The sequence below is a fragment of the Schistocerca americana genome, chromosome 4, assembly GCF_021461395.2.
Source record: "Schistocerca americana isolate TAMUIC-IGC-003095 chromosome 4, iqSchAmer2.1, whole genome shotgun sequence".
Lineage (NCBI taxonomy): Eukaryota > Metazoa > Arthropoda > Insecta > Orthoptera > Acrididae > Schistocerca > Schistocerca americana.
In genome coordinates, this window is record NC_060122.1 from 150,211,185 (window position 1) to 150,238,145 (window position 26,961).

Sequence of the window (26,961 nt, forward strand, 5' to 3'; positions counted from 1 at the left end):
TCCATGTTCCCTATGAGTACTGTGTGCCAGTTTACTTTTGCTTGTTTCTTATGCTAACTCTTCTACACTTCTAATTATACTGTTTAAATTTTTGATATCTTCACTATCTGCTGTTACACAGTTTTAAACAGTTTCCCTTCTGCATGTAAGTAACCTCGTTCCTGTAAGTATTAGCACTCCTAGTACTGTTCCTGTTAAGTGTTGCAACTGAGCCCTTAATTTCTCATATGAGCTATTTAATTCCTGATAATCATTCTGCATATCTTTCAATAATCCTTTCCTCTCTGCATCTGTTTGCAACACTGTGAACCTGTCCTGTAGACATCATACATCATTCCTTACTTCTCAAATATTGAATTCAAATATGACTGTCCATCTGTGACTTGTTAGTAGAACACCTGATTGCCTAGCAAATAAAATTCCATTGCACATAGGCTGATTTTGTATCACATCTCCTTCGCAATAGTATACTAGTATTATGCTCAGAAAATTTTTTCCAGATAACATCTGGGTACATCATCTGGGAGAAAAGGAAGCCTGTCAGTCTCCTCCCTCCTTTATACAAGTAAATAAACATAGAATGTGACAAGTAAATAAAATTAAGACTAACCTAAGTTACTTACCAGTACCGTATGTGCACTTCACATGAAATTTAGGCTATTTACTAGCCCTAATTACATAAGGCACATTTCGCTGATGTTCCTTTTACCTCGGTAATCTTTCAATGTGATGGTTGAAGGAATCTGCAGCAACGCATCACTCTCACCTCTAAACCGTTAGCACTATTTACATGGACTATGGAAGCTCTAGCTGGCAACTGTAACTTTACGTTGACTGGTGAAGTCATTTTGATAACTTCATTAAGTCCATGATATTTCATTAAAAGCTTTTTTGCTTTGCCCTTTGGGGTATATGGATTAGCTACTACTGTAATACCCACTGTCCTGTTCTGTATTGTGGCCATTCACTCGTCTCTTGCCCAATACCTTCTTTTTCTCTAAAGCTGTTGTCTTGGCCCACTTTACCCTTTGCCAAACTTCTCCCAATTTCATTGAAAATTTTTCTCTGGTTTGCACTGTAGCCTCAGCTTAGTTTGAACATCATCAGAAGCTGATTACATTTTCCGCCTACATATTACCTCATATGGCGAGAGGCTAGTTCCAATATGAACTTTTGAATTATTTGCACTAACGATAAAACTTAAATATACAAGGTCTGTTCAAAAACTTCTGGGATTTTGCAACATTGCATCAATGATGTGTTCAAGCGAAATTTGGGTGGCATCACTGCACTCACCTGTGTTTAATGTATAACTGCCAGAAGTTTTTTTTGTTGTGTGTCCATTAGTTATTGTTCAGTGCTGTATTGAACAGAACATCGTCACACAGAGTTTGTGAATTTTGAGATGGCAGAATTAGAGGAGCAACAAGTCTGCATTAAATTTTGAGTGAAACCCAAGAAAAACCTTTACAAAGACACACCAAATGATGCAGGAAGCCTATGGTGATGAGTGCTTAAAGCCATACAGGGTGTTACAAATGGTTCAGACAGCCGGACAGATGCTAAAGATGACCCTCGTTCAGGATGCCCTTTGATATCTACTGATGATGCTCATGTCAGGAACGTCAACAAAATTGTGCAAGCTTGTCAAAGAGGTTGCAGAGGAATGTAAAATGTTGCATCGTGTTGCCACCAAGTTTGTCTCTCAGTTTTTTTAATCAAGACCACAAAGACCTTTGCTTCACAATCTGTGAAGAGCCTTTGGATCACACAAATGATAACAAGATGTTCCTTAAGAGAATAACCGATGGCGATGAGATGTGGGTCTATAGCTATGATGTTGAGTCCAAAATTCAATCTTCACAATTGATTGGGAAAGGTTGTCCATGACCAAAAAAAGCTCATCAGATCAGGTCAAATGTCAAAGCCATGGTGGTAGTTCTATTTGACTTTGAAGGATTAGTCAGTCATGGATTCGTGCCACAGGGACAAACTGTTAATCAATGGTACTATTGGGATGTGTTGCAGCACTGTAGGAAAATGTGAGAAGGAAATGGCCTGAAATGTGGTATGACAATTAATGGCTCTCACATCAAGGATAATGCACCCGCACATACATCCCCATTGGTACGTGACTATTGCACAAAAAATGAACCACTGTGCTGCTCATCCTCCGTACCCTCCGGACCTCGCCCCTATGGACTTTTTTGAAAACTCCATGGAAAGTACAAAGATTTGCAATGATAGATGACATAACAGAAAATTCACAGACGGTGTTTCATGCAATCCAGCAAGAAGCATACCAAGGCTACATCTGGAAGTGGAAACGGCGTTGGGAGCAGTGAATCAATTTTGAAGGAGAGGGTATTTTAAAGGAAACCATGCACAATAAGTAAAAGATAAACATAGAAAATTTTTGTGGACAAAGTTTCACAATGTTTTGAACAGACCTCATATATCCCAATCTGAATGCTGTGCATTTACATGATAGGCTAACATTTTGGATAAAATATGGTGAGCTCATTCTGTCCCTCCATTCATTTGAGTATGGAACAAGCCAGTTTGTTTCTTTTTATTTTTCAATAATCATCATTAGTTCAGATTTAAATTAGCTCCTTGGTCTGTAATAATGCTTTCTTGCATGCCAAATTTTAGTAACCAGTTATTTACCATTCCCTGTGCTACTGTATTCGCCTTCTGATCTTGGATGGCTACCATAACTAAATATCATGAAAAATGATTTAACATTGTAAGAACATACGTATTACCCACTTCTCTTCTATCACAAGGTCCTAAGGCACCCAGTCCTAGCACAGAAAATGGTTTGTCAGCTTCAGGTAGGCTCTGTTACTGAATTTTCTGGTGACTCCAATCTGCTCCTTGTGCACACAGGATATAGTTCCTTACGTATTGTTCTACGTCACTGTGATGTGCTTTGCACTAAAATCTTTCAGCTACACATATTTCAATTGTTCGTTTCCCTCTGTAATCACATAATGTATGGTCGTCACTTTATACATGGTCATCCGCTTGGTGTAATACTTCCATTCTCAACACTGCAAGAACTACAACCTTCTATCTTTTTCAAACTGAGGTTGTGTTCGAAACAACTGACACTCCGTGTCAGCTGATGGTCCTTTATCCAATCTGCATTGCTTCCATCTACTACCTGTAAAACTGCTCTCTTCCTGTTTAGGATACCAGCATTCGTGTGTTTGACTGCTGGTTTATGAATTATTTCATAATCAAACAATTAATTTTAATGCCTATCTCATTAATTGATTTGATGGATCTTTGAACCATAATACCCATTTTAAAGTCATGTGGCCTGTAATCACTTTGAATTTCTGACTATACAAATAGCAGCAAAAATAAGAGATTCCGTAAATAACTTGTAATGCTTCTTTTTCAGTTGTCGAATGGATTCAGCCTTTTTCAGCTGCCTGGTGGCAAACACTGTCAGATTTTCTATTTCATCAACATTCTGATTTAAAATACAACCTAAGGCACTGCTGGAGGCACCACACGAATGAATGAATTCCTGTTCAAAATCAGGAAATATTAATAGCAGATCTGATATTAATATCTCCGTGAGTTTCTCAAATGCTTGTTGATACTGTATTGCTCACTGAAAACTAATACATTTTCATACGAGCTTAGTTAATAACTGTGCAATTTCAGTGAATCCCTTCATGAACTTACAACAGTATTTGCAGAATCCAATAATTGACTGTAATTGTTTAGTAGTTTGTGGATTTAAGTCAAGGATCCACCTTCACTCCATCTTGGCTGATAATGTGTCTGAGATAACTTCCTCGTGTCTGAGCAAAATGGCATTTCTCCACACTAAGTGTAAGATGTGCTACCCTCAATCTACTAAATACTTACCCAGATATTGAACATGATCTTCTATAGTTCTTGGATACACAATTATATTGTCAAGACATACCATACATACTTACGGTTTTGATCCAATAAGTGACATTGACACAGACAACAAACTGTAATGATACTGGTTCAAATAAAATAACAACAAAAATTATCAAAACACTATATTTAATCACTACTACCTGGTAGCAGTTAAGAATAGTAAGCTGCAATACAAAACTGTTAACAGTAAAACATAGGCCATAATACAAAATTCAAATTGCAATATCACTATCTGCATTTCATTAAAGCAAGAAGAACCTAAAGAACAAAGTTAAGAACTCCTTTGGAATTGTAATACTGTAATTCCCATTTTTGTAATGTAACAAAAAACAAAAAATGCACTGATTTCAGATCACTAATTGTATTGTAATTCTTTTAAGCACAAAACAAAAAAAAACTGTAGAAATAGTAACTTTAAAGGAATCCTATGTAACATTTTCATTCGAGGATATTCTAATGAAATACACAACTCTTCCACATATTGTTAGTAATGCATCTAGCTGTTACTGTCAAGTTTACTCAGTAAACACAAAATTTTATCGAGTTTCTGATTCTGCCTTCTGTCTAGTTCTTCTAATTTTTCCTCAACTTTTGATAATATTCTTTTCTCTATGACATCACATTGTTCACTGATGTACAATTTCAAGTCTTCTGTAATAGTGTCACAAGACTGGTGTTGCACAGCAACATCACTACAGTTCAGTTCAGCACACTCACTACTAGCAGCAGGGGGATTTTCTTTTTGTCGGATATTGAATGATGGCAGAATATCTGTAAGGCACCTTGTTACATTTTTTGCTTGTGCTCCTATCTGATTGTACTGTGATAGACACTCAACTTCAAACATTTTGAGCAAATTCTGTGCATTTGGTGGCCTCATTTGGGATTTATTCTGATCCCAGCAGGAACCATAAAGTTGCAATAACTTTTTATACTTTTCAGCCTTTTCAGACAACTGATGTCCAGATTCTTTCAAAATGTTATTCACATTTTGAAAATTAATTGTATTTTGTGGGGTAAGATTTGTACAGTTCTCTGCAAAAATGTGTATTCCAAACAACCACATCTGCTCCTTGTCCTTCGTGCGGGCAAACTGTAAATCAAGCAAAAATGAACTGTGAAATGATTGTGTTCACAACAGATAACAACATAGCAATTAAAAAATTTAGTTATACCTGAAATAATAGTAAAGGTAGCTTAAGTTATTCCCACAACTTTAAAAATACTTTTATCAATAACATAATGCAACAAAAAATATACCTATACTGAAAAATAAAATTATATTGTAAAGTGTTTTTTGTACAAATCTCTAAATGTGATGCGAATTACCTCACACAGAAGCTACAATGCTATAATTACTGTCAAACTTGGTAAAAAATAACAACAAACTAAAGTATATTAATGGGACTACAATAAAATTTACAGTATTCAATGTATCTTAAAGAAGAAGAAGAAGAAGAAGAAGAAGAAGAGTGAGATGAAGGGAGTATCATATTTATGTAATTAACTATTTCTTCTATGATTTGTCTACCAGTTTGTATTTCAGCAAAGGACAAGTACATATCTCACCACTGCTGAAATTCTATGTTTGGCATCTTGCTATTAGATAATGTTGTATACCGGTAAACTGGTGACATTTTGCTCCATAAAGAACACCTATCATATTTTACATGAAAATAGTACTAATCGTACAGAACTAAATATCTGTTTATCGCTACTTTCACTTACAATCTAATTACTGTAAGTACAATATCCTTTACTTACATAACAGTGTCATGGCAAAATCTCTATTAATTTAAAATATTTCATTTTTTCACAAATATTGTTTTGTCCTTTAACTTTTTTCAAAATGATGGTTTTTATTTTTATTGTACCTCCATGAATTTTCAAAGTTCCTTTTTCTACTAAAATTCTTATTATTTGCATCTACTGCTCAAACTAAGTTTCGGATTCACTATCACAATGTCAGTTTTGGAAAAATATTTTTTGTCTTGTAATTCCAGAATTTTCTCTAAGCTGAGTTTCATATCAGAACTACGACTTCAGAGAAGTGAATAAGTGTATGGACATTTTGAGCTGTTCCTGTGAGAACTTTTGGCACTCAGAGCAAATTATTTCAAAGAGTATACTTCACATGCTTAAATAAATCATTTAATTATATTGAACAACATGGCAGTTTCCAAAAACTGGAAGGAAAACTACTGAGTTTGGGATGCCTGTTTTACAACACTCTAATTCTGTTTCGATTACATGTACTGAGTGTTATCAATCAGGTACTAGCACATGTGTATATAGTATTCTAGCAACCAATTTGTCTTATTCTTGCAGCTGTCATTCCAATGCTCACAGGTTTCTTCTTTTATTCCAACTCCCCTCTTCCAACTTCCAGTACAACTGCACTTTCTTTTTTGTTATCTGAATGTGATTCCTCCTCCTGCCCCTTAAATCTACTGCTAAAATTCCTCCTAATTCTTATAACCACGTGAGTGTAATTTCTGAGCCATTACATTCCACTTGTCAATCATCACATCAGCATAACTGAAACTGCTATATATAGTGATTTCTTCATTTCATAACCTACAAACGTGATTTTTTTAACACTAACTATGAACAAACTAGATGAGCTTCTTTGTTTAAAAGATTTAGAAACTGAGGGTAGAATAGATGTACTGTGCCTGTCTGAAAATCATCTAGTCACAGATACAGGAAAGGTAAATGTAAGTGGTATAAGCTATTCAGCACATGAGAGTAGAGACACTATAGAAAGAGGAGGAGTTGCCATATATATTAAAATGTATCACAATGTGAAAAATATAGAAACTAAAAATTTTCTATAAAGCAACATACAGAAGCATGTGCCTGTGAGCTTACACTAAATAGTGGTACTTTTCTAATTGTAGCCATACGTAAATGCCAACTGGGAAATTATCAGCTATTTCCAAAAAAAGTTGCATTCTTTGTTGCGATATCCACCAAACAGAGGAAAGAAAATTACAGTATTGTTTGTGGGGATTGCAATGTAGATTATCTGAAAGAGCCTGACAGAAAGCATGACCTTGAAGTATTACTGGGTCCTTTTAATTCGACATCAGTTATTGATTTTCCTACTAAGGTAGTACAGGAGAGTAGCACACCGATAGTGTTTTTATAGCCCAAAATAAATTTAATAAAAAAAAACATTTTCCTGCCAAGAATGGTCTTTCTCATCATGATGCACAGCTAGTTACAGTATATAACATAGCTCCTCACAGTAATGCAGTACAGTTCCTCTAAAATAGTGTGTTCAATTAACGATTTAACAGTTGTAAATTTTAGGGAAAGCTTGCAACAGTTAGGCTGGGATGACCTGTATAGTAACCTTGATGTTAACTTAAATTTTAACCTGTTTCATAATACCTTTGTGAGTATATTTCAAAACAGTTTCCATAAGAAAACAATGAAACATAATTGTAAGAAACCATACAAAATGCAATGTCTTACTAAGGGGATAAAAATATCTTGTTAACAGAAATGGGAAATGTACCTTATAGGTAGCAGGAGTAATGATCCAAAAACAGTCAAACATTATAAAAATTAATGCACTGTACTAAGAAAAGTTACTGAGAAGTCCAGAAGTACGTGCACTATATCTGAGATTATCACCTCTGATAATAAAATTAAAACAATCTGGAATATTGTTAAAAGGGAAAGAGGGTAACCGTGAGCACAGGACGACTGTATTTCTATCAAGCTCAATGAAAAGTTTGCTAACAAAAAGTCAGGAATAGAAACTATTTTTAGTAATCATTTTGTAAGTGTTGTAGAGAAAATAAGATCCAGCTGTTCATTAGAAAATGGAAGGCTGTGTACGGAAAAAGCAATACCTGCGCAATTTGATGAAATTGAAATTCAACCCACCATTCCTACTGAAATTAGAAAAATAACAAATTCACTCAAAAATAAAAGCTAACATGGACTTGATAGCATTTTCAACAGTGTGTTAAAAGCTTGTTCTTAGCAGGTAAGTTGGATTCTCAGCCAAATATGTGATAGCTCACTGAAACAGGTCATTTTCCAGATAGACTGAAATATGCTAGTGTTCAACCATTGCATAAAAAAGGGGATAGGTCTGATGCTAACCACACCACCCAATCTCACTTCTGACAGCTGTATCCAAAATTCTTCAACAAGTAATTTATTCAAGAGCAGCCTCACATATTTGTAAAAATTAAGTACTAACAAAGTGTCAATTTGGTATTCAGAAAGGTTTTTCCACAGAAAATGCTATATATATTTCACTGATCAAACATTAAAGGCTCTGAATAACTGAACATCACCCTTTAGGATTTTTTGTGATCTCTCAAAGGCTTTTGACTGTGAAATTCTTTTAAATAAGCTAAAGTATTCTGGTATGAGTGGGACAGTGCACAAATGGTTTAATTCATATTTAAGTGGAAGAATTCAGAAGGCTGAAGTTAACAGCATAGAGAGTCTGCAAAAATCAGCAGAGTCCTAACTGTGGAGATATCAAGAATAGTGTCCCACATGGTTCAGTCTTGGGCCTGTATTGTTCTTAATATATATTAATGACTTCCGCTCTATATTCATGAAGACGTAAAGCTAGTTTTTTAGCTGATAATACAAGGATAGTAATCACACCCAACAAGAAAGAATTAGCTGAGGAATTTGTAAATAATGTGTTTCAGAAAATTATTAAGTGGTCTCTGCAAATAGACTCTCACTAAATTTTGAGAAAACACGGTATATATAGTTCCGTACAATAAATAGCGTAACACCATTGGTAAGGCAGAAAATTCAAAATTTCTGGGTTTGTGCATTGATGAGACATTTAATTGGAAGAAACACATTGATGATCTGCTGAAATGTTTAGGTTCAGCTACTTATGCTATTAGGGTTATTGCACATTTTTGTGATAGACATATCTGGCATCATATTTTGTGATAATTCATCATTAAGAGAAAAAGCTCGAAATCAAAATAATAGCTGGAGCCCACCCAAGGTCACCTTGCACACATTTATTTAAGGATCTCAGAATATTCACAGTACCTTCGCAATACATATACTCAATTATGAAATTTGTTATTAATAACCTATCCAAATCCAAAAATAATAGCAAAAAGCATAGTTACAACACTAGAAGAAAGGATTATCTTCAGAATTTCTGATTAAATCTGAGTTTGGCACAGTAAGAGGTGAATTATGCTGCCACAAAAATCTTTGGTCATTTGCCAAATAGCATTAAAAGTCTGACAGTCAACCAGCATTCTAAAACAAATTAAAAGAATTTCTGAATGCCAACTCCTCCTACTCAACAGATAAATTTTTAAATACGAAATAGTATTTAAGGAAAAAAGGTTATACTGTGAAAAGAAAACTTATGTTAGACTGACACATTCCACATCATTACACAAAATCCTACTCATGATCTATGGAACAAGTACTAATGTAATGTAACATTGAGATGTTAATGATTTGTGCGCTCAGTGACTGTTTAGTCCCCCACTATCAGTGACAGTTCAGAACTACATCACATAATATTCTATCCTTTTCTTTGTCATTCCTCAACAAATTCAGCTCTGTAGCAGAATTGGTGATATTACATTTATACACAACATTCTGACACACAAATTAGCCATTCACTATAGCCACAGTACACATTAGTCTTATGTCCCATACTAAAAAGTGACAAACACTAAGCAAAACAGCTCTTGAGAAGAACAACTGTACAGATCAAGCGAAATAAGGGATGTGACTATTCCAGGTCCATATGATTGTGTTACAGTAACTGTAAACCAATCAAATTAAATTAAAGCTGGGAAAACTGTTTTTGTACAGATAAGGGTTGATCAATTGACTCAACCATCCCAATTTGTGTTTAAAATTTTTTTTTTACTCTCTTTTCATACCATTTTAGGCAATTGTCAATATAATGTAGCTGGACAGATAAATCTACTCAGGAGAACATACATACAAAGGTATTGAAGTTTGCAAGCTTTCAGAGACAATGGCTCCTTCTTTTGGCAGAAAGGTTGAAGGTAAAGGAAAGTGGGTGAAGGAAAAAGGGCTGGTGAGGTTTAGGAACAGGGGCAGAGTTCAGAAAAGTCACCCAGAATCCCAGGTCAGTGGAGACTTACTGGACAGGATGAGAGGGCAAGAAGGGATGAGACGAAAAGGAAACAGTCTTTCCTTTTCATCCCAGTAAGTATCCTCTGACCTGGGCTTCTATATGACTTTTCTAAGCTCTACCCCTTTTCCTAAGCCTAACCAGTCATTTTCCTTCACTCCTCTTCCTTCCCCTTCAACCTTTCTGCCAGAAGATGGAGCCATTGGCTCCAAAAGCTTGCAAACTTTAATTCCTATGTAAGTGTGTACTCGTGTCGCCACATGGTGAGTAGATTTTCTATCTGTCCAGTTAAATTATTTTTTATAAATTGATTATTTTTATTGATAGGCAATTGTCAAGATGTTTCCAATTCATTTGCCTAACATTAAGATTTATAAAATGAAGGATATTCTTTCCTATATTATTATTATTCATTACTTGTCAGTGTCATTACTGTGATGATGGTGATGCTGATGCTGACTGTTAACACAACTTCTTAGCTGTAAGGGTTTCATCAATGACCTAATCTAGGTACATGTCTATGTACACCCTCCACTAGTATATGAACATATACTTCACTTATAACTTCTAAAAATTTTTATTGCTTCACTACAAGTTTTTAAAATAAAAAAGCATGGAAAATACAGGGTTATCCATAAGTACCTCTGTTTCAGAAGATGACTGCATGAAAAGTACAAGATACACAGAAAAATTACACATATCAATGGGTAGAGCATCTTTCCAAGTTTTGATTGTTATTAAGCACACCACTAGGGAGTAGACTTATCAGAACACAGTATATAACTGAGAAATGTGCGCATCTAGTGTCCATGAATTCACTAAATGTGTCATTTGATCATTCAGCAACAATTTCATACCCAGTATCAGATAAAAACTCCAACAGACAGAACAATTTATCAGTGGTACATGTTTCATGAGTATAGCTACTTATGTAGTGCAAAGAATACAGGCCACCCAGTCAATCACCAGAGATCATGGCGTCATTCATCAGGAGTCCAAAGAAGTTGACAACATGTGTGAGCACAGGACAACAGATACTGCAGTCAACCTTCTGGCACAATCCAGCAAACATCCATACGTAAAACCATAACAGCTCAGGACAATGAGCTTTGTTCTATCACAATTGCTGCTACTGGAGGAAGACAGTTTTCCACAGAAGTTGTTTTTCAGTGACAAATTCATGTTTCATGTGTCTGGAAGGTGAATCATCATGCCGTGCTTGCTGGGGGCATTAAACATTCACATGATAGTGTGAAACACATTCATGAGTATTCTACAGTTAACGTATTTTTGAATAATTTTTTCTTCAAAAGTTTATGGGTCTATTTCTTTGTGTATAAAAATGTGACTGGTTTAGTGTACCTTGACATGCAGCAGCAATGCCTTACGCCACAGTTACAGCAAGACAGTGAAGACTTCATTTCACACAATGACAATGCTCCACCACACTTTCTCTTTGATTTACTTTTCATGGTTGGGGTTCACCGTCGTGTATTTTTTTTTTTTAATACATCACTGTCTTCCACAAATCTGTGATAACCATAATGCTAAATTGCCTCAGCATTGGACTGGACATGGTTCCCAAGCTGTAATGCTGCAATGTGTGTGGAAAGAGTTTGACTACCATACAGACATTTGCCAAGTCACAAATGGTGCCCACATTCAGCACCTGTAAATAAGTTTAAAATTTGGGGAGATGCTCTATTCACTGACGTGTGTTTTCTCTACATCTTGAAGATTTTGTGCAGTGGTATTCTGAAACACTGTATTTCACTGAAGCTCTTTAAATCAACATTTTTCCATTTAAAGAATCAGCTTTTACACTACTAAACGGACCATAAGGTTGTGATACCTGAAGTTAAAAAATGATAAAGTACTAAATATACAAAAAATGAAAATAACTTACCTTAATTGTACACTCCTGAGAGGGCTGAGGAAGCTTCACTTCTATCACAAAGACAACTAAATCTTGACATTCATCAAAAAAGTCACCATGACTTGTTAAAATATACTCCCCACAATTTCCATAAATTTCCACAATTCTTGCCTGCAAACAACAAACAAATTCATTCACTAAATTGTGTAGCTCTTCAGATTTCACAGAATTGGCTATTATGAATTTCATGTTTAAATGCATGAGGCATAATCAACAGTTTATAAGCTGTACTTTTTCTCCACATCTTATTTTCAATCCGGTATTCAGTAATTTCTTTCTCTGCAACCAACTGCAAGAGTCAGTGGAATTGGGAAGATTTAAGAATATAAGTCACATACTTGGTAAGTTCCTTTACACTGAGAACCATTAGAACATCTTTCCAATATCAATTGTACAATTTGTGCTGTATGATAAAACTGGACCAATAAAAAATCAAATCAAACCAAATCAAAAAAATACCTTTCAATAAATATTACAATTTTATTTTATTTCCTCTTCTGAGTCACAGCCTGATGCATGCCTTCATAGCTGACACCACTAACAGATGCTTGCATCCTATGGGGTGAATGCATGTACTGTGTAGTGTTGTGTTGGTTTTGTTGCTGATAATGAGATAATGAAATATATAACAAAAGCTTAAAAACTGCTATGAAAGTTGTGTGTGTAAGGATGTTACTACTCTACTGCTGCAGGTACTGTTAGATACCGAAGAATTTGCAGGAGTGAGCCAGACAAACAATAACAGCAAATTCTTGATAAGTTCAGTAAGTGATTTAATGTTAATGACATCTGCAACTGACAGACTGCAGTGGTGGGGTCACTCTTGCTGGTGTGCAGCTATCCATCCTTAATGATACTCTGCACATACCTTCAGAATTGGCTGTGAGATGGCTCCTACAACTCAACTCGCTCAAATGTCAATCACAAAGTTATACCCACCAAAGCATAATACAGGATTTTCTATTTTGCCCAGTGAGTGAAAAGTATGGGACACATGAATGTATAAGCAGTGTGTACCCTGTTACACTCATCAGCAATTGAATTAGATCTCTCCAATAACACGTAAAAACAATTCTGCTTTCATGAAAACTGCAACATGCTACGGTACATATTCTACAAGACAGAAAAAGTATTTGGATGTGGTTGGAGCTGGATCCAAGAGACATACATCTCACTCAATGGCTCTCCTCAGAAACACTATAGATTTGAAATCAGGTGAAACAAGCAGCTTTACAAACACCCTTCTGACTGTGGGGTTCTCCCCAAACAATTCTGACATATTTTGGAAATAACTGGGTGTTGCACTGTCTCGCCAAAAATACAGGTCACCTGCAGGCTTGTAAGCAAATAAATTTGAGCACATAATCTCACAGGTTTCTGTACAGCTCACTAAAGAGATGGTGGCAAATATATATCAGGGGCTGCATCTGATCCAATGCAAACATGCCTTGCAATAGAATACCTCCTCTATCTGCTAGAACAATGCCAGGTTGCAAAGCAAGATGCATTGCTTAGTGTGATACTCAATTACTCTTACGCTGCCATCAGCTTTCCTACACCTTCATCTACATAAATACTCCACCAAAAAAAGTGCATGGTACAGGGTACCTTTTGCCACTACTAACCACTCCCTTTCCTGTTCCGCTCACAAAAGGTGTGTGGGAACGAGACTATCTATATGCCTCTTTATGAGTCCTAATTTATCTTGAATTGCACTCCTTGCACAAAAAGTACCTTAGCAGTAGCAGAATCATCCTCTAGTCAGTCACAAATGCCACTTCTCTTATTTCTTTAATAGGTCCTTTTTTTTTTTTAAGGGGGGGAGGCATCTTTTCTCCAATGATCCCCACCTGAGTTCATGAAGCATCTCTCCAACACTCGAATGTTGATCAGACTACCAGCAATGAATCTAGCAACATGTCTGAGTTGCTTTGATGTCTTCCCTTAATCTGATCTGCTGTGGATGCCAAACACACTACGATACTCAAGCACTGACCACACTAGTGTTTCATCTGTTGTATCCATTACAGATGAGCTACACTTTCCCAAAATTCTACCAATATACCAAAGTCTACTGTTGGCCTTCACCGTTACCGACCTTATGTGCTCCATCCATTTTGTATCACTTTGCAACATTATGCCTAGATATTTGATCGACATGAATGTGTCAAGCAGCACACTGCTAATATTGCTTTAGAATATTACAGCATTGTCTTTCCTAGTTGTCTGCTTGTAATTTACATTTTCGTGCACTTAAAGCAAGCTACCAGTCGTCACACCAAATAAAAAATTCTATAAGTCATCCTGTATCATTCTACAGTCACCCACCAATAACATTTTGCCGTACCCTACTGCATCATTAGCTAACAGTTGCGGCTTGCAATTCATCCTTACCATCACATCATTTATGTATATAGAGAACAAGTGTGGTTCTACCACATTTCTCTGGGGGTACTCCTGATGATATTCTACTCTCTTCTGTGTGAATGATTTTTTAAATGTGAAATTTAAAACTTCATCTTTTCTTTTGCTGTCTTCTATTGCTACATCACACTTGTTGAGGAGTGACTGGATATAAGCCTTCCGCTTGCTTGGTGATTTTATGCAAGACCAGAATTTTCTCATATTCTTGGCAATATTTTTTTCTAAGTTATGATGATGGAAGCTGCTGTATGCTTATGCATCAATCCTTTTACAGATGCACAAATTTCTATTAACTTCTGCCTGTCAACATATCTGCGATCTTTTTTGAACTGAGTGTGCAACAATCTCTGCTTCTTCATCATTTTTTGGATTCATCTACATCTACATCTACATCTACATCCATACTCCGCAAGCTACCTGATGGTGTGTGGCGGAGAGTACCTTGAGTACATCTATCAGTTCTCCCTTCTATTCCAGTCTCGTATTGTTCGTGGAAAGAAAGATTGTGTGTGTGTGTGTGTGTGTGTGTGTGTGTGTGTGTGTGTGTGTGTGTGCGCGCGCGCGCGCGCGCGCGCCTCTATACCTGTCCCTTTTTCCCCCTAACGTAAGTCTTTCGGCTCCCAGGATTGGAATGACTCCTTACCCTCTCCCTTAAAGCCCACATCCTTTCATCTTTCCCTCTCCTTCCCTCTTTCCTGATGAAGCAACTGTGGGTTGCCAAAGCTTGAAATTTGTGTGTGTGTTTTTTATTGTGTCTATCTGCGAGCGCTTTCTCGCTTGGTAAGTCACACCATTTTTTTAATATATTTTTCCCATGTGGAATGTTTTTTTTTTCTATTGTATATATATATATATATATATATATATATATATATATAGAGAGAGAGAGAGAGAGAGAGAGAGAGAGAGAGAGAGAGAGAGAGAGAATGGATGACTAATGTGTTTTTTTATTGTGGTTTTATGGCGCAAAACAGCGATGGTCATAAGTGCCCAGTGTTGTGCTTAAAGAGTCCTATAGGTATATTCCAACCATTATCTGTGGTTCTGTGGTTTCTTGCGGTATGACAACTAGGATGCTGGTTTTTGCATTGAGTCTTACATCTTCTCTCTGTTATGCAACATTCAGCAAGATACAAAATCAATATGTGCACACTCTTGACATACCCCATGGATTATGCTCCTCAGTAATGTTCATACTCTGAAGATATTTCCAGCTAAATAAAACAAAATTATACCATAGGCTGTAAAAAAAGAAGTTATTTTGTTATGCTAGATATCAAAATATTTCTCAGAAAACTAACTTCACAGCACTGACAATCCCACACAACTATCACAGTTTTTACACTCTTTTCATGCTTCAGAACATCATTACTGGGTACTATAAATAAATTTGAGTTTGTATACTGTGCTAACAGATTTTTGGCATGTACATTTGTAGCAGGTCTGCTATCATCTCTACACTTAGGTGAAAATTCACGTGTTTTTATCATGGTGTGTTAAGTTCAGAATCAGAAGTTGTGCTCCTCGACCCTTTTATTTGTTTATGTGTCTGTCCCAACAGTTCCAAGATGCACCTCTGTAAGTCAAAACTGGAAATACCCAATGACTGAAACTTTCTCTAACATCCCACCACTCTGTGGTGGCAGTAGTATTATCTGTGTGACAGATAAATCTACTGTCAGGTGCTGTGACTGTAGGGGTTGCAGCAAACATGCTACATTGGCTCACTATGGGAAATAAATATACTTCCCAGTGGCTGTATTCATAGTTCATATCTTGCTACAGAAGCTTAGTATACTGATTCTCAAATACAATTGTAACCATACATTCTGAACCTTGATTTCTAACTGGAATTCCAATTGCTTGGTTTCCACATGCTATGTACTTTGTGGCAGTAGCTTGCCTGGCTTGTATCAGGCCACAACACAAAACTTTCCTTTTTACAAATTGGTGTTATGTTTTAAGAACTCAATTTAGTTCACCAAAAGTACTCTAGGCAATTTTTAATCTTAATTTTTTTCTGAATGTTCAGTCATCTTCAACTGTCATTACCGTATTTACTCGAATCTAAGCCGCACCTGAAAAATGAGATTCTAAATCAACGAAAAAAAAAATTCCCGAATCTAAGCCGCTCCTGAAATTTGAGACTCGAAATTCAAGGTGAGAGAAAAGTTTTAGACCGCCCCTCCAAATCGAAAAACAGTGGTCCATTGTAACGTGAAACACAATTGAGGTCAAATGGATGAAGATACAGCTACAGTAGTTTGGTTCGAGTCGTAAGCTTAACAGTTAAAAAAAAACTTTACCAGGTAGCCATTGCTGTGTGTCAGGCGCTCCGTCCGTATTTATACGGGTACCCTTCCTTTTTTGCGTGCTTCGTCTGGTTTGAATCGATTGCTTATTTTGCTTTGATCTGATAAGTGCCGTTCTCTTTGTTATAGGTGTTTATTTGTACTGTGTCATGCATTGTTTTTTACATTCTGATAATGCGTGTTTACGACCTGTCGCCGCTCGCGGCAAGGCTTGCTTTTGTGCGCGCTACCGCGGCTTACAATTTAAAAAAAAAAAGAGAGAGAGGAATTGTCTCATAAGCAAAACAATGGCGCGAGTCTGCTATTTGTTGTTACTACAACTGCTGCTTTCTTTGATAATGATCAACAAGAACCAAATAATACACTGCGTATGATAGAAGATGTTCTGAACGAGAGTTTAGCGAAAATTTTTCTCCATTTGAAAATCTTTGCAGACGACTCTTTAGTACATTACACTGTGCACAGAAATTAGGGTCATCTTAGATTTAAAAATCTAGTCAGTTTCCGTGCTTAGTTTCTGACTGTATCACTATTCATTCAGCATAAGAATAATACGAATATAAACATGACATGATATGTATATTCTTCAGCGTTTGCTGTTCTAAAAAATAGTTCAAATGGCTCTGAGCACTATGGGACTTGACAACTATGGTCATGAGTCCCCTAGAACTTAGAACTACTTAAACCTAACTAACCTAAGGACATCACGCAACACCCAGTCATCACGAGGCAGAGAAAATCCCTGACCCCGCCGGGAATCGAACCCAGGAACCCGGGCGCGGAAAGCGAGAACGCTACCGCACGACCACGAGCTGCGGACTTGCTGTTCTAGTTTCGTAGTTTATTAGGCAGGCAGGATTTAAATGAAATAGCAGCAAACACTAAAGAATACATGGGCTAATGTTTACATTCTTCCACCTTTTAATTTATTTACTGACGCAGAGGTTTTGGCGCCAGTATTTATATTTGTGCCTGCAATGCATACCTGTGTAGCGCGACATATATTTGACGGCAGAAGTTAGTTGTGGCGACACCTACCAACATTTTTCAGAACTTCCGCTTACTTTGCACTCGATTCTAAGCCGCAGGCGGTTTTTTGGATTACAAAAACCGGAAAAAAAGTTCGGCTTAGATTCGAGTAAATACAGTAATATAAAAATCTATTTTCTGGTTCTGTCACTTCACAGTTAATTTATACTATTTAATTACAGTGTGTTGATTGTGTATAATATTGGTCATACAGAACAGTCCCTATCTTTAACAAATGGTTCTGGTGCCCTGAATCTTTTTTTCTGGACAGCTAAACATTTCAAATTTTCATGTAGTATGCATCTGTTCACTATTTTTTTAACTAATTACCTGACCTGATAGGATCTTTTCTTCACAAAAACGGACAAATTTTTGTTTCGTTGCTTCAGTCATGTTGTACAGCGTACTCTGCAACATGATATCATGTGTTGCTGGTATACACCCTCTGCCTATGCCCACTCGTCTTATCTATGTAGTTACATTAAATTGTCAAAAATTGTCATTGTTAAAAATTATTTGGACAGATACAAACACACAAGTGGATCATATAGCACAGCTCATTGTTTTGAACTTAAAAAAAGAACTACATGAATTTTCAACTAAGTGTAGAGGCAGTGTGACAACTTTAGTGGTCAATACTGTACTAGTAGTGTAAACTGTATTTCATTTCATCAACAACTGATCCATCCAGCCACAAGAATTTCAAACAGATTTGTTAACATGTTGGGTTTTATCATTCAGAAACATAGACAAGCCATGTCAAGTGCCCTGGGGTCCTAGCTCAACACTGTTATACCCCAGCAATAACAATGGATTTTCCATAACATTTACTACCTGTGGGAGTGCGGGGGGTGGGTACTTCATGACTACCATGGAAAAAAATCATTAATTGTTCTTAACTTTTACAGGCAACATACTTTTTAAATATGTACTGAGGTGTAAGGAGGGTCCAGAGCCCGAAAATATCTTTTACAACAATCTTAGCAATATCAATGCATTTTTGGTAATGTGTACTACCATGGGCCAGTACTTTATAACATCAAAAAATTTTTTAAAAATACAAATTTTATTAACTGTCATTGACCTTTATTCACAACATACTTTATGACGATATGTTTATGTGTAAGGAGGATCCTGAACCAGGAAACTTGAATATGACATTTGTTGTGAAAAGTAACGTCCACTACTAAGGCAAATTTGTGTTAAATTTTACAGAAAAATTTAAAACAATCATGGAATCTAGTAGGAGAAATCACTAACAATAATAATTTTTTCCAAATTTTAAAATATAAGGTACAGGACTAGAATACAATATTCTGAAAAGGTGGGCATAAAGTACCCTCTCTTGGTACTGCAAGGGTTAATTTTATTCAGATCTGTACAGAATGTACTGACGGGACCTGCACAAATTCTGCCAACATTCAGCTTCATCTGTAACGTTGTGTACAATCTTGAGCCATTTTCACAAGGGCCACTTCCTATGGAAATGGAAGTGTACAAACAAATCATCAAGTTTGTCACGCCATTCCTCTTGACCTGAAAGAGCACATATCTTGTTCCCAGTGTCTTTCATTCAGTACCTATTTCTCGTTATAATTTGGGAAAAATTTGTGATGAGACAATTTTGCAGCATGTTTGACGAGATGTTGCTTTCTGATAATCATTTATTTTATTTGTGAATCCTGTGCAAAAAAGTTGCCAGGATGGCAAGTCAGAGGATTGATGCTCTCATTAGACCAGAAGGAATGGCTGGGAGAACTTGATGATTTTTTTCCACCCATTTCCAGTCCTGAAAAAGTGACCTTTGCAAAAACAGCTCTATAGTTGAGTTGTCGTAAGTTGATCCCTGACTGTTGCAGTGGCCTGGGCGCAGCAGCTTCCCACAACTACCTCAACCAATAACACAACATATTTTGTGAAAATCTCCAGGACAATGCCCAATCTCATCGCAGCACTGTCGCCAGTTACTGTTTTCACATTCAGCTGTCAGCCCTTCACAGTTGAAAGCTGGCAACATCACTGCGAGCCGTCAAGGATCTTCTTACATATCAAATACAGTATTTACACCATGTTACAGATGGAGCTGAAAGTTGGCAGAAGCCCCACACTAGTCACTTACAAACACTCTGTACAACATCTAATAAAAATGTAGGTAGTTGAGACAGCAGCATCTTCCACACTGTATCACTTGAGACAAATGACCCACTTGAAGAGCCTTGGATTTAGTGAATTCTGGTGTGAAAAGTACAGAGCATTTGACTTTCTACAGCTTAGTCTTTCTGGTAAAAGTTCATCATTGAGAAAAATGTAGTAGCATTTTTGCCTGCCAACACAAACACCAGTTATGGAGAGAGGAAAACAAATAATAAAAATAATTTACTTTTAAAAACAAAAGAGAGTGCAAATAAATTAGTATGTGCAGAACCCCCTACTCATCTTGTACACATTCTTATCTAGACAGCTGCAGACTGCTTACTCATTAACATACAGAAGATAATTGGGAAAATCTACCAACATTTTCATATTTATGCTGCACACGTTGAGAAACTAAAACTCATTCCTGAATGTTAATAAAAGAAGACTGAGAATAGCAAAGAAAAAGCAGAAATTCTGAACCTGGTTTTCAAATGTTCATTTACAAATGAAAACACAGGGGGTTTTCCCGACTTAACTCACACACCACTGCAAAGATGAGTGATAGAAATTTTAGTGTCAGTGGTGTTGAGAAACAGAAGAAGTCGCAAAAACTGAAAAAAGCTCCACAGCCCAATGGAATCCGTATCAGATTCTATGCCCAATTTGCAAATAAGTTAGACCCTTTTTTATGTATAATCTTTCATAGATCCATTGGGGGAAAAAAAACATGCCCAGTATGTGACGAAGCAAGCTGCGATATTTTTACTTCCCCTCTTGTTTTTCCATCTGTCTTCTTAAAATTCATTTTTTCATTTCATAAAAAAAGAAATGTTGGCATTCAGTTTTAAAGAATATAACACCAGATCTAATTTTATGCTTAGTTTTGTGTATGTCATCAATTTCCTAATTTATTTTGACTTTCCTAGTTAATACTTTTGTTAAAGGGTGAAATCGGTAATTGTTTCATAACTTAAATTTTATTGTAGGCCGACAAACAAATATAAATTCTGTACTAATTATAAACATTTGTAGGAACAACTATTAGTATTCTTAAAATATCTATTTGGCTCTATTCAAAACCATGTTAGCAAAGCCAGCTCTTAACTAATTCCAAAGTAATTACCAGTTTTTTCAAAAGTATTGTTTGCATAACTATATCAATTAATTTCATGATTTAAACAAATAATTAGAGTAGAAGAAAATGTCAAAAAGAAGGAAGTTCTCAATGCATTCAGTTAATTGAATGGGATAAGTTTAAATTGTAATTTCTGTAAATTAAACATCAAACAATGTGTAGTTTCAGTGCCTATTATTGTGAGGATATATAAGGGCCCAATTTTTGGTGCCAAGACAGTCGTCCATGGGCAAATTTCAGACAAGAAAACTGTGTTGGTTAGAGCAACAACAATGCATCAACTTAGCTGTGATATAAGTGTTACACCAATAGGCCATGTATTAAATCAATGACAGTGTCTGGTCAACTTATTTGAAAGACTGTGAAATGTGTGGTTAGGTTTTTAATGCTCGTCGATGTTTAACAGTAAACTATTGTAGCAGTATGTTGATGTTTGTCTGCAAACTATTAATGAGGCTTATCGAAAGTTAAACAATAGTGCACTGGTCATATAATTGTGTATTATTGGGGGGTTGTGAACAGCAACTGTGAAACGCAAGTGTGCACCTGTTAGCTACATCATTTACATTAGTCAGAGTTGTACTTCCACCCCCTATTTTTCAGCCAATGTAGCAACGCAGTAAGTTGACACCAAGGAGAATCAATGAGGAAATGAAGCCGGCGAACATCACAAGTAGTTGGAACAAAGCACAGGCCACACCAGTCTAAAAGATGGGTAACAGAAGTGATCCACAAAATTACCACCCTATATCCTCGACATCCATTTGTTGTAATATATATGCTGGTTGGCACGGAGGAGGTCATTCTCTTCACAAAATCCAAAAATATCATATCTCTTTACTACATTATCAACAAGACAATACTGGAAGCGGTCAACTCATACAAATACGTGGGCATAACACTTTGTTGAGATATGATACGGTACAATCATGTAGGCTCAGTTATAGGTTTAGCAGGTTGTAGACTTCAGTTTATTGGTAGAATACTAAAGAAATACAATCAGTCTACAAAGGAGGTTGCTTACAAATCACTGTTGTGACCAATCCTAGAATATTGTTCAAATGTGTTGGACCTGTACCAAACAGAACTAACAGGTGATGCTGGACTTATACAGAGAGGTGTAGCATGAATGGTCACACATTTGTTTGGTCCATTGGAGTATCTTACAGAGATGCTGAAAAAACTGAACTGGCAGATACTTGATTATAGACGCAAACTGTCCTGAGAAGGCCTACTAACAAAGTTTCAAGAGCAAGATCTAAATGATGATTCTAGGAATACACTACAGTATGCTAAATATTACCTCCATAAAGACTGAAGACAAGGTTAGAGTAATTACAGCACAAAAGCATTTAAACACTCATTCTTTGCACACTCCATATGTGAATGGAGCAGGAAAAAGCCCTAATAACTGGTACCACAGGATGGACACACTGCCACGCACTTCACTTCATGGCAGTCCCAGAGTATGGATGTAGATGTAGGAAAGAGAATCTGGAAGATGGCAGACAGGTGAATCACTTAAGTATCAAGTCATGTTGATTTCTGATCTTCAGATAAATTTCCTTTCTTTATACTTTTAATCATTCTATGTACTTGATCTTGCATCATTTCCAAAGTGCAGAGGCAGTTTATCGAACTGAAAATAATAATATGGTTTAGGATTATGTGTGGGTGACTGTGTACTATATTTAAAGCATTGGTCATAATAGCTCACTGATACAAAAATAGTGAGCACTTTTTAATGTCTGTAGACAACATTCAACATAATTCTATTTATTAAACATCATTTTGCATTATCCATAGACATTAAGCTGTGGTCTGTCTGCGAATGTAACTTCTATGTTACGATGTATTTATTAATAAAATTCTGGCTTTAGTCAAGTTAGAAAATTAAAATACTGTGACTGAAGATGGAATTATTATTAACAAATGTATCTCTAACCTAGCATTTTACATATTATGTAATGGTACAAGAGATTTTTTTTACATGTTCTGTTCCACTGTGGTCTTTCATGTGTTATTATAAACATTTTTCCTGGTTTATGAAGAAGCACTTTATTATTCATAAAATGAACACACATTTAAGACTTGTGACAGCACTAACCCAGATACCTGTAATGTTAGCAAAAATTGCGGTTTCCTTCAGTGTTTGCAAAAGCACATGGTACATAATACAGTGGTCAATATTTGCAGTATGGTTACAATGTGACCATTAGATTTTTTTTTTTTCCACGCAGGAGAGCCAAAAATGAATCTTTCACTTTTTGCAAGTGGTCACTTTTACAAATTATGGCAACTGAGCACTGTTTCAGACTTTCAAATGTGTTTGTCTCACATTTTTTCCAAATGTATTTTGTGTGTCCTAGAACTGCTTCTTTCCATTTGATTGGTGTTGTTTGATGAGGCACATTAAGTTCTCCTTCTAACATGCTATTCCATATTTACTAGACAATGTCTGAGAGTGTGTTGAGGGAAACTAGAGGCAAACAAATGTGACATCAAGAATTCCGGCCAGCCAAGAACGTGCCCTAGTGTGGTCTTATTGGTATTGGAAACAAAAACTTTACAAAAAGAATGTTAGCTTAGCCAAGTGCCAGTCTGAATATCTGCAATATGGTTTAATAAGGCATGAGGATGTGCATAAGCGAAAGCCATTGTGTCTTCCATGCAAGCCTGGTTCACCAACTCAGTCAATGGTGTCAAATAAACTTTAAGAGCTTTGGAAAGTAATCCTTTTTATTTAGTGCTAAAACAACGGATATACTTTGAGTGGAGTCAGTAAAAGGGCGGGGTGGTCTGGGTGGTGCAGCCTTCCACAAACCCATTCTCACATACCCACTGCACTGCTGAAACATTTCATCACACATGAGGAGTGATATCCCAGATGGAGGCATCACATTCTCTCATGCCAATAATGCGCTCTCTTTCCAAGTCACTGATTTAACGGTACAATTCGCGCATACATCAGTGAGGCATCCTGCACATCTGCTCAAGTCACACTGGTCCTTTACCTTCAGGTTATAGCAACAACAAAACCCATGTACACATTTCACCGGTAGTTGTTGTTACACTGCATATCAATGTTGACATAGAACCCATGGGCTGACATGGTTCAAATGTTAATCATTTCTGCAGAACATATTAATGTACAAATCTTGTGAATATGAATGTCCTATCCTTAGTCATTTAAGATGTACTGTTTTTTTCTAAAAATGAGTATATTTTTAATAGAACAAAAAGAATGATGATGATGTTCTCATCGTTCTACTAACACATGACCTCTATCATTTCTGGTACCATACGGAATGTTTTCTTAAGAAGAATTGTTATTTTGTTTCCTCCTTCATTACTGTTGTGTAGTACAATTTGCATGCATTTGTCAGTTCGTGTCTCCTCCTAGACATCACCTACTTCTTCCTCAGAATGTGACCACTTTGGTGCAAATGTGAGAACATTGGGAGAAATGGACTGAGGGAACTCAGGCAATGGCTTCGGACGGTGGGGCATACCCAGTTGCTTTGTGTCACCACCTTAGTGCACTTGGGTCAGCTAAACAATAATGTGTACATTAGAAACTCAACTGCTTCTAGTATTTCATATTTAGAAAAAATAATTTTCAGACCTTTAGAACCACAGAATCAATGAGAGGTTGAAAGAGTTATTAAACAAACACAAAATGTAATACAGTGGTATTGTCAGAAATGTAGAAAAAGAGACAAAGAGTAATTATAATATGGATACTCATCCGTTGTCAACCATAATCATTAGCTGTATTCAGCAAGTTTTTTTTTTTTTTTTTTTTTTTTTTTTTTGTATCAACTGTACATGGAAATAACTGTGTTACATTAGAACTTTGCTTTGAGACAAAGTTACTTACCTCTGAAACAATAACAAATGATTTTATTTTTAGTTTCTCTGGTCTCAGTTCCAGAATGCAAGGCTGTAAGTCATCTTTAGCTGAGAGATGTACGCACGTCTCTAAGCTTACAACACTTTCCAGATCCTTCCTGCAAACACAATTCACAACATTGACACAATGGCTAGTTTCATCTCTTTCTCACATTCTTAAAATTCTGTTGTCAATGTACTTATTTTAGCCTTTAGTTTACTGAAAATTTGATGCATTTCAAAAATCATGTTCAAGCAGTTAATTTTATTTAAAGAAAATAACCACTGCCTCCATCAGGTGCAAAATCGACATTTAATTCTGAGTAACGTGACAGGAGTCAGAATGAACTACAAATGTAAACATGTTGGACTATTACATCTCAGTTTTTGTTTATTATTTAATTATGGTTTACCTATGTTTCATAGTTCCTGAGGGAACTGTATCAATCAGTTTCAATAAATGTACACAATTTCAACATAAGGGGCACATCAAGGTGATTAAACACACAAAAAATAATGCATTACATTCTAAATCACACTTCTTTATTAAGTTTATAATAAGAGAGCCCATTTACATAATCATAATATAAACCAACAAAAACAAAAAGTCAGAACTGCATTCAACAACTCTTTGAGTGCTAATATTTTAAAAATTGGATTGGAAACATACAAGATGGTGGTTCTAGTAGTATGTAGCACCCTCATTTTAAACTTTGCTATGCAATTTTAGAGGTGGTGCTAATAAGAATTAGTGGGAAATGATTTTGTACAGATATTTCAACACCAATTTCATCTCGAAGAGCTCTGATAGAGGGCACCTTGAGTTATTGATGCCCAGCATGGTTTAATTGCCACAGTAACATTCCCAACAAGAATAAGACAACATGCAACTGTGATTGATAATTTATTTCTAAATACAACTGTCTTTCATAAAACAGATGTGAGCTGCATAATAAATTGTCTACACGACCATGAAGGTCTAATACCAACAATAAAGTATCTCCATAAATCATGTTCAACTGAGAATGGAAAATTTAAAATTTCCCAGAACTGTAAATGTTTGCACTATTGAAGGAGAATTTGCAGGGTGAAAAATGGAAAGTACATTATGGAACCCACATCAGATGTAATTGAATTATTTCCAAAAATATGTGTACTACTCAATGATTCCAGTTTGGCTCTGCAATGGACCAAAGATAAACACAAATGGAGACATAGTGTATTTAACATTTGGGATTGAGGAATATTATGCCATGAAGAATTCACAAAATGCCGTTTGGCAAATTCTTCAGTATCACCAAAAACATAAAAACCATGTACCATGCACAACAAATTCAAAATTCCAACAATGTAGAAAAGGCAATTTGGAGTGTGATTAAGCATGAAAGAAACAAACTAACCAACCCACTGACAACAGTTTTCATGAGAGAGGGAGGGGGGAGAGAATGTTCATATCCAGTGATTGACCACCAAATTAAGTGAAGTCTTCATAACAGAAGCTCAAAATAAAGGGATGAAAAAAATGAACTATTAAAGTAAATCCACTGCACTTAGATCAATATGGTGTAAAGATAAAAATTATACCTAACTAGATGAGGTTTGTCTGCCTCAACTTTTTATAAAAGGGTGCTACAACTGCATAATTAAGCCAGGAAATAAATATGCCTTTAGTCATTGACTGTTTGCAATGCTAGCTGACAGTGGAAGATTTTGCAATACTGTCGATTAGAGCCAATTATTCATTACAGTGTACTCTCCAAGTTGCACACATATCTACAACTATAACTGCATGTCTCATTTGGCGTGTGCAGGAGAGAACACTGTAAGTGAATGAGCAGGTCTGTTAGACTTCCTTATTTACTTAAATCCATGATGAAATACATTTTCTCTAAATCATCTGCAAAACCTACTTAATAATGATCTCAGGAGGATGAACTGTGCTCGAGGATGCATATAACAAGGATTTTATAAGCTACTTTCCTTTGTAGGTGAGTTACAATTCCTTAGAATTCTTTCAGTGAATTTTAATTTGGCATTCATCTAT

General features: G+C 36.1%; 1 protein-coding gene across 2 annotated transcripts in view; it reads right to left on the reverse strand.

Annotated features, from left to right (window-relative positions):
- Nucleotides 1–4,070: 4,070 nt before the first annotated feature.
- Nucleotides 4,071–26,961, reverse strand: part of LOC124612792 — a 29,727-nt gene continuing 6,836 nt past the window's right edge. Inside the window, exons 3-5 of one of the 2 annotated variants that reach the window (XM_047141194.1) lie at nt 24,907–25,036; nt 11,961–12,101; nt 4,071–5,023 (exon numbers count right to left, since the gene is read on the reverse strand). In XM_047141194.1, the coding sequence (XP_046997150.1) occupies nt 4,427–5,023; nt 11,961–12,101; nt 24,907–25,036 (868 nt within the window). In that variant the 3' untranslated portion in view covers nt 4,071–4,426. The remainder of the gene's footprint in view (nt 5,024–11,960; nt 12,102–24,906; nt 25,037–26,961) is intronic. The other variant, XM_047141193.1, reaches the window with a different exon arrangement.